The following is a 9,630-nucleotide window of genomic DNA, read 5'->3' as shown; positions in this document are numbered from 1 at the left end:
TATCTTAGAAGAAAAGACTGTTTTGGCCCCAGCTGCGAGGTGAAAAAGGGTAGGCAAGAATATTTTTTCTGGAAAGGGGAAAGGAGTTCCCACCCAAATAGATCTAAACTAACTGGAACTACAGTGTATAAACACCCCGGGGCTAAATCCTACCCTCAGTTACACTGATGTAAGTCAGGTTTAAGTCTACTGTAGTTAATAAAATTACTCCTGATTTAATTAAGGATAGAATTTGGTTGCACATTTCTTAATAATGAAAAAGCCCCATGGTTCTTTCCAAAGTGCATTTTATGTTAACAGATTATTAAGGACTTGCTTGAAAATATGTTAAAATTAATTGAAAACTCACACTGTGATGCATCTTTTCTCATATACTTGTATCCTTCTTTGAAATTAGCACAAAAGCCAGCATGAGATAATGTAAGCAATCGTATTATTTCTTGTTAGCAGGTTCTCAGATAAGGTTTGCATTGCTCATAATTTCATGCTTGTTTCACTTCAGTGGCTTGTATTTGGGGTGATATACTTTAATCCTAAAAAGGTTTGTGAAGCTCCAGCTGAGAGCAATAAAATGATATTATCTGTAGCAGAAAAGTGTCAAAGTTCTGTACAAGACCCCAGACTGTCTGATTGGGAGTGAAACTGTTCTATTACAAATTGTACAGAAAAATTACTCTTGTTGCTGTGGTTTTAGTGTACGAGTTAGAAGCAGAAGCATTGGCTGCTGACTGAGAAAAAAAAACCAAAAAGTAAAACCCGCTCACTATTATGGCCCAATATGGATGACAAAACACTGTAGCATGTGTGGGAAAATGGCTTCAGTCCAATGTCTGGAACCATTTATCTTCTGGTAGAGTCTGGAAGATGACTGTTTTATGTATTTTACAGAAATCCCTGCTGATTGATTTCATTTACTTAGGAGGAGGGGTCACAGTGACTGATGGCAGGGACAACTGGGGCAAGAAGTGAATTCTTTGCATTATCCTGACATCCTGTTCTGGTTGGGGTTATTGGCACCTTTTGAGGGGACTATGCTGGACATGTCTTGCTGCTGCATCTGCTACTGCACGCAGCCAGAGGTTTGCTGCTTTTTTCTGGGTCTCAGCAAGCTGAGTGTTGCAAGTTGTGCTTCCACTAGTGCCAGGCACATTTTGGAAATTATTATTTGCAGAGGTTTGAAGAGGAATGGACAGAAAAGAGTACAGGTCTCTGTAACCTGCCAAAAGCTAGGCTGATGGTGTGTGCTGTTGTTACTGAAGAGGGAAGAAAGACTTTGTGAGAGGTCAGAGGGAAAGTCTGTTTTCAGTGTGTGAGGCTTGCAGAAACAGCTTGTCCCTCTTTAGCACAAGAGATTAGTATGATAGGATGATGATACTGGTTTTTCTGATGTTTGTTGCTAAAATAGCCTCAATTCCTGTCATTTTTTTATTTATATGGAATAAAGAGCTTGCCAAGCACATTAGAAACAACAGGAATATGCTGTACATCAGTGTTATTCATTTATCTCTCTGTTATTTTTGTGTGTGCTCTGACGGCCTGTCTGTCAAGGTGTTTGCCTTCAAATCAATTCAGCTCACATCACAGCATGACAGGCACTTGTTATATACCAGGCATGTCTACAGGCATTTGCTTTCATGTTGCAGGGAGTGAGTGCCAAGATTTTCATATGATGAAACGAAAGGGTGGGGGATATGTTTTTTAGTCAGTAAGTACACTGCTACTGTGTTGACAAAAATGGAAGAGAAAATTGATTTTTCAGTTGACAATACCACTTTATTTGGTACCCTTTAGGCTCTTCACAGGGTCCTCTACTAATGATTATAGTGCCAAGTGCAATGCAGGATTACATAACAAACCTGGGGAAAGGGAAAATTACTGTGCGTCTCCCATCACATCCAGTTTCCCAGATATAACCACATAGTACAGTCATGACATTTTTCACTGACAGAAAAAGAAAGAGAGAGGAAGAGAGAGAGAGAGAGAGAGAGAGAGAAAAAGAGAGAGAGAAAGAGAGGGAAGGAAGGAAGGAAGGAAGGAAGGAAGGAAGGAAGGAAGGAAGGAAGGAAGGAAGGAAGGAAGGAAGGAAGGAAGGAAGGAAGGAAGGAAGGAAGGAAGGAAGGAAGGAAGGAAGGAAGGAAGAAGGAAGGAAGGAAGGAAGGAAGGAAGGAAGGAAGGAAGGAAGGAAGGAAGGAAGGAAGGAAGGAAGGAAGGAAGGAAGGAAGGAAGGAAGGAAGGAAGGAAGGAAGGAAGGAAGGAAGGAAGGAAGGAAGGAAGGAAGGAAGGAAGGAAATCTTGTAATGTACCCTAACTGCTGAGAAAATTTCCTATATTTACCAAGTATTTTTATCAGAGCAGGAGGAGCAGTTAAGCACTGTGCTTGAACAGTATCCTGAGAATAGACTCAGCATCACCTCTCTTCTGGACAGCATCTTGCCATGCACTATAATTCAGCCTACTCAGGTTGTTCTTTGGTCTCGCTGCTCCTCATGCCATCTTGATGTGCACTCATTTTCTGTCTCTGGATTTTGAGATGTTCTTATGGCTGTGAGATTTTTTTTTTACTCATGTGTTAACCTCTGATTTTGATTTTTAAGTTTACAGAAATTTAGATTAGTTGTAACCTTTTCTATTTTCTTAATTTCCTTTACTTCCTTCTCAGACACTATGTGTTTTGGTTATCCTCCCACAGAACAGTTCCTTGTTGGCACCCTCACAGAGGCATAGCTGCTTTTTCTCTTCATTAATTTAGTTTGAACCTGTTCTGCTTTTTGGTATATCTAACTGAAGAGAACAGTGGGTAGTGCCATGGGTTCCAGGGGAAGGTGCCAATTAGCTTCCTTGGTTATGCCACTGAGATGCCTGATGATCCAGAACAAATTTAGCGTTCCAGTTACTTTTTTTAGATCTGTCTTTATCACAGGGTTCTTGATGGGGTCTCTCTTCCTTTAGAGAGAGTGTGCTGGTAAACAAGTCCCCTGTAAGTCCAGTGTGTCCCTTTAATCTTGAATTTGGGCAGGAGGGGAAAAAGAGTGGTCTGAGCTGATGCAAGCTTGTTTCTCCATCCAATGGATCTGCATTCTCCTAGTAATTTGGAGCACATTTGAGGACTTATAGCCCCTAATCGTTCCTCTTCCATAAGGATTGGTGGGATGGTATGGTCAGGCTCCAGCTCTTTAGTCTGCTGCCCGTGCAGTCCCTACATTTTTATTAGTCAGCTCTTAAATCTCTTCATTACATGGAATTGTTTTTCATGTGGCCACCACAAAAGTGCCTTCCTGAGAGTGCAAGTTATTACCAATAAAATATCTCAGACCATATTTTAGACATGTTGCATATTATCCCATTTTTAAACAAATTTTGTCCATTCGTGCTTTGTGACACGCATATGACAAGCATGGGGCGGGTGGCAGAGCTACAGCTGCCTCTTGTTTTCTTATCAGATATTGATAAAAACAGTAAATTAGATTAAACAAAAAAAAAAAAAGGAGCTCTGTAGACTGTGGAACATTATGAAACCACCCACTGAATGTCTGCGCAAGACATACGGCAGCAGCCAAGCTGTTATGTGCTAAATGAGTTCAGAGTGGGGGCCAACTGAATGCAATGCATAAGTGATTTACTTACTCATTTGTAACCCTAACCTAGAATCATGATTGTTTGTTGTTCTGTAAAAAGGATGACTTTATGTGATCCTTTAAAGCCTTCAGCATTACGTAGCATTAAGTTGATGGCTACTTGTTTTGTATCTTCAGAGAAAAATTATGCATAAATCAAGAAGGCTTTCCTTGTAATGCACTCATAATCCTCACAAGGAAAACTCCCACCCAAAACCAATGATCAAACATGGTTTCTTGAACTCAGAAAGGTCACCTCTTAAAAAAACATGGAGGTATAATATTCAGGCCACCCAGGCAATTTCTTTTTCTTAGCTAGGACATTAATTAAGTCACTGTAAGGTTAAAATAATAGGGTTCTGATGTAAGCAGATAAAATACAGGGAAGCTACATTAAATTCAGTTTCCATCCACCAAACACATCTAGAAGAGATAAGCTCACTTGCTGTTTAAACATTGTGCACAGGGACAGACAGAATGGGCTGAGGTTGAGTCCTGAATGTTCCAGGGTTTATGTATTTAAATCAAGCTCTTAGCATTGTTTTTGTTCCTTAATTACCTCTGGTTTGTTGATTTATTGATGCTTTTGAAAGCAAGCAGACACAGCTAAACAGAATCATTCTGTGTCACATAAAATTTCCTCTTATATCTGTGGATGTTATAGACAAAAGGAAAGGATTCATGGAGGGAACTTCTGTGGAGATGGTAAAACCAGTGGTAGATGTCTCTAAAAGGTGAATTGCAAATTAATGCAAGGTCTTTTGAAATCACTAATTAAGGCTGTCTCAGATCTTGAAATCTGCCAGTGCAGCCAACAGTTTAGGCAGAAGCAGCCTGGGAACCAGCAATCCTGCAAAAGGGGTTGGTGGCTGGAGCATCTTCATGGAGCGCTGCTGGGAGAAGTGATGCTGAACTCGCCCCTTCAGTGTGACATGTCCCTTCCATTTGGGGGTGACTTTATGGGAAATAGGAGCACTGTGTGCTTTAGCTCTTGTTATACAGGCTTTGAGCAGGTACAAAAACTGCAAATTGCAGTCCTTTGCAGCCATGAGCACTTTTGTACCATTGAAAAGTCACAACATGGTCTCAACTAGTTTCGTTTCAGGGAAATACTTGGAGACTGCACCTACTTTCTGCTGCCCGTGTCCTTGGGGCCCCCATTTCTGTACCTAAGCTCCACTTCCAAAAAGAACCTCTGTGTCTTCTTTTCCAGCACAACAGAGCATAGCATTGAGGCATTGCTCTTTCTGTGTCTCTCCTGGGTCTGTGCGTCCCAGCTGGTACACCTAAAGCAGGGGATGGGCCCTCACTTGTCACAGAAGGTTCAAAAGACTAATAGATGCATGGAATGGTTGGGGTTGGAAGGGACCTTAAAGATCATCTAATTCCAAACTCCTGCTGTGGGCAGAGACACTGTCCACTAGATCAGGTTGCTCAAAGCCCCGCCCAATGTGGCCTTGAGCACTGCCAGGGATGGGGCATCCACACCTTCTCTGGGCAGAAGCTTTAGAAGATTTGTTCAGGAGATGTTTAATTTGTCACATTCCTCCACCAATGGCTAAGGACCTGCATGAGCAGCTCTGTTGTATTAATTTGGTTTGCAAGAGCATGTACACAAGATAACCAGAAGTGAATGTGGTTGATAGAGGCACAGTGATGTGCACCTTTCTTTTGCTTCTGAGCCACTGAATTCAACATGTAGATTTATGTTAATATTTAGCACTTATATAGTACATTTAATCTCCATAGGCCTGCAGAAACGTGTCTAATTTATACATCCAAATTAATAGAGGTAATCACACATAGCAGTCAGTCTTTTCATCATTTAACCCAATGAGGAATGAAGACTATTTTGTTTGGACTATAATTGCTTATACATACCTGAAAATACCATCCCATATTCTCAGTTCTTTGTAAAAACACCATGGGTTTGCAGTTACAAGAACATTTCAGACAGCTGCATAATGAGTTAGCTTCATTTTTCAACTGAACTGAAAATTAGGAGGCAGATCTCAGTGGGATATCTCCAGAGGAGTTTTTCAGTCAACTTAGATGCTAAATGAGCTAAACCAGTTCATTTTCAAAAATTGTTTGAAAACTATCTTTCAGAAAATAGAGTCTTGAAAGCCTGGTACTTATAATGAGCATGCTTGCAGACCTCTAAGGCAGCAGTCAAACATCCTCATGCTTCATATTATTTATTTATATTACATTTATATTGTCCACACAAACTTCCAGAGCAAATTCAATAGACAGCTATAGTTCAGCCTTGATTATTCAGCCCTGGTTGCTATGGCATCCAAGATGGGAAAGTACCTGCCAGCTCCAGGTGGCTGAGCACACAGGTGGATGAAACATGAGCAGTAATTTAGGGAGCCATGAGGTGGTGTCCTGTGACCAGAAGGTATTGTCCGCGGTTTTTGCAGAAAGGAGCAAGAAGTTGTGAACATTGCTGGGACACCTGGGCTTTATTTAACTACAGAGAAAGAAACAGCCTGTACCAACAGCCTGCACATGTATTGAGAGGTTCTGGTGGTAAGTTATGAAATAATTTAATGATCTATTAAAATTAAACACAAAAATCAGAGATTAGAGGGGGCTGGCTGGTATCACCTATAGTCATGCTCAATAACATCCCGCTCTGATTCATTCCACTCAGATCACTGAGATTATAACGGTTGATGAATAAGGCAGCAGAACTGAGCTTGCAGGTGAAAAACACATACAGTGAGAATTGTAAGACCTGTGAAAAGAAAATCCTTTCTTATTTAGTCTTTGTACTCAGAGCTTGCCCCTTAAAGTCTGCATAATATAATACAGATAGGATCTACAAATTCAATTTTTTTTAGTCTAAACTATGTTCAAGATCAATATTCAAATGCTTTGATTGAATTTTAACTCCCATCCAATTGTCACTGTTTTAAATCACTTTTATAGCAAGAATAAATTTTCACTGAAAGCAGTTTTTTTGCAATAATTCTTTTCCAGTTAAAAAAAGAAAGAACAAGAACAAAGACTACCAAACAAAATACAACTTGTCTAAAATCTCATAAAAGCTCTTACACAAGAATCTATCAAGCCTGGGAAAATATGTGTTCCTTTGTAAAAACATATTTTTCCTTGAAGTCATTGCTAGATTACAAAAGTTCACAAAACACATTGGTATGTCTATGTGTTTATGTAAGACAGACCTCTGTATTTCACTTTCTCATGTCATTGTTGCCTTGACAACTGTATTTTATTGATTAGTAGAATGTATGTAATTTGGTTCAGAGCTGCATCATCTTACAAGGTCATTTTTCTTTGTGAGAAGTTGTTTCATTTTCTTATTCTCTGAGTAAAATTATTCTTCTGATATGAGAAATAATGTTCTTTTGATCCTTTTGGGGGTATTTCTCTGGCTGTACTCAAAACCCAACAGAATTTGACAAATGCTAGCTGATAAAGTCAGTAAATACATTTCTACTGATACATGCATTTCTTACTCAACTTCTTTTGCTGCATATGTTAACCTAGTATCTAATCTGTAACTTCACTGGCAACCAACTGCAGACTCTATCCATGCAATTCCAGCTATTACATACCTTCAGGGTGCTTTTCCTCCAGAGATCTGAAGTTCCAAGTAGTAACACTTCTCAGGATCTCTTTGAAATAGATATTAATATAGAATTTATTTGACACTTAGATAAGCTGTGATGTAAAAAGCTTCCCCCAAAAAGTAAATAGTACTGAGAATAGCTTCTGAAATTGAACTCTTACACCCTTATTGTACCCGTTGTGGGTTTGTCAGACCTATGGGTTAGTTCCTGACAGAGGACTGTATCATTTAGCAAACCAGTTGTCCCATTACCAGTCCTATTTCTGTGAGTGCTGGTCAGGTTTATGAAAAGTTTTGGTCCTGACCTGAAGAATTTTCCTTTTCACACCAACCAAGCAGGGGAGAGGATGGAAGGAGTAGGCAGGATGCTGCGTCGGTTCAAATGGTGCCATGGACTGATTATGTGCACAGCTGGAGGATTCACATATCTAGGTTTGCCAGATTTCCTCTGGCTTTGGTTTTGCTCTTTCCCCCTGTGTTTATTTGTCTCATCGTTCATGAGTATCACAGGAGCCAAGAGCAGTCAGGGTGTGCAGCTTCCTGGATGAAATGAGACAGGGGCACAACAAGAAAAAAAATAGGCCAAGGAGAAGGAGGAAGAGTACAAATAATGGATGGGAAAGTAATGAAGGTCAGCCAGATGTTGATGTAAAAGCTGTCCTTTTTTTTATGTACAACTGAAAGCATAGCCATCCCTACAGTCCTAATATTAACAATTTACAAATTACAGCAGTGATTGTATTTAGATGTCATACAGAAGGTAAATGATGGGAATGAGTTGTCAACACACATAGGAAAACAAGTCTGAAAATCTCTAGCACTTTCTTTAAATATAATAGTTCCTGACAATTAAATATCCCATTGGTTGCTATCTAAATATTTATCTTCAGTGAAATTACAAGAAATCCGCAGTCAGAGAAAACCCACGCTCTTCTGTTCTCTGTTGTAAAAATTAAATTATGTTCTATATTTGAAAAAATACTTGGTTCCTGGGTCTATTCTATTGTATTTTTCTGGGTAATTTTGAAAAAAAAGAAAGAGAAAAGAGTCTGCCATTGATGGCAAGCAGGGACAAAGGCACTGTTTCCAGATTGAAGTTTTGGAGATTGTTTACAGTTCTAAGTCAGAGACCATAATGTAAAATAATGGTTTTAATCTTTTGGATTAAAACATTCAGCAACAGGTCTTCCTAGCAACAATGCCCCACCTAACACAGAGCCTCATTTTCTTGCAAGGATCCTGCAGTCTTGCATGGATTTTCTAGGTCAGTCGTTGGCAGCAACAACACTAATTTATTCCAGATGAAAGTCAGGCCCACTATAATTAGCAATACCACGGTATTTGTCTGAAAAATCACAAAACAGTGGCATTTGCTAGAGAGACTATGTGTCTTGTGGAAAACCCACTTCATTTAATTCAAGATTTAGGTACCTGGGGTTAAGGAGATGGTCCAGTAAATTTGTCACAATTGCTTGTACAGTCTAAGGGCAGTTGCTTACTGAAGATCTAAGGAGGAAGATCTCTTCCCCCTCTCCATCTATCCATCCATCTATCCATCCATCCACCCATCCACCCACCCAAGGATGATTCAGTCTGCCTCATCCAAGTAAATACTTCTTCCACTGGGATTATAGAGGAACAATAGGAAATAAATGCTGGCAGCTCCATGCAGTTGGGTTTTACTCATTTGAAGATGGATGTGACTTATCTTCCTCTTGCATAATAGCCCAAGAATTAGAGCACTCCCCTCAGAGAGAGGCAGTCCTGAACTCTACTTGTTGCGAGTGTGTTGAGCTCACATCTCCTACATTTAACTCAAGAGATAAATTCCTCCCTTTGTAGGATGACCATCCGTAAGTCTCCATGCTTTTTGTTTTTTATCCTTTCCTTTTCTGCCTGTCTGTGAGGACTGTAAGCTCTGCAGGGCACCAGCTAGTTTGTCATTAAACATTTAAGCATCACTGACTGTTGCAAGGTTCTGATTTTGGCTTTGTAGTGAAATATAAATGATGACAACAGTTGTGCAGATTTGTCTCTTCACACCACAAAAATGCTGAGGAAAAGCTTTGTTCTTGTGAATACATTACATATTTCTGGCTGGTATGGATAAAATTTGGGCTTTGTACAGCTTTTTGTTGGGAAATGGTTTGTGAAACAGTGGATGGGTCTGCAGAGATGTTGGATTTGATGTGTATTTGGGGAATTGCTGGTTGCTTGATGGTTTGATATGGCCATGACTATGTGCTCATTTTTGTTGTCTCTCCTAGAGACATTTGTGTTGGAACTTGGTAGATCTGTAGGACAGGGAAATATGATGCTCCAAGACCCTTTCTTACAAATTACTTTTAGGAGATTTTTTGGACGTAGGCATGTATATACATATCTCAGGGCAGGGGTAGGCTGCAGAGGTCTTACTGA

At 39.8% G+C, this 9,630-nt stretch overlaps 1 protein-coding gene across 7 annotated transcripts in view; it reads left to right on the top strand.

Annotated features, from left to right (window-relative positions):
- Positions 1 to 9,630, top strand: part of STARD13 (StAR related lipid transfer domain containing 13) — a 287,606-nt gene that overhangs the window by 215,482 nt on the left and 62,494 nt on the right. Inside the window, exon 1 of one of the 7 annotated variants that reach the window (XM_038133201.1) lies at positions 2,237 to 6,149. The exons of the other annotated variants lie outside the window; for them this stretch is intronic. Within the exon in view, the coding sequence (XP_037989129.1) occupies positions 5,993 to 6,149 (157 nt within the window). The 5' untranslated portion in view covers positions 2,237 to 5,992. Of the gene's footprint in view, positions 1 to 2,236; positions 6,150 to 9,630 lie in introns of those variants that run through there. 7 annotated transcript variants of the gene reach the window in all.

This window comes from Motacilla alba, chromosome 1 (assembly GCF_015832195.1).
Source record: "Motacilla alba alba isolate MOTALB_02 chromosome 1, Motacilla_alba_V1.0_pri, whole genome shotgun sequence".
Lineage (NCBI taxonomy): Eukaryota > Metazoa > Chordata > Aves > Passeriformes > Motacillidae > Motacilla > Motacilla alba.
Note: the sequence above shows the minus strand (reverse complement) of the source record. Positions and strands in the feature narration are given on the sequence as shown.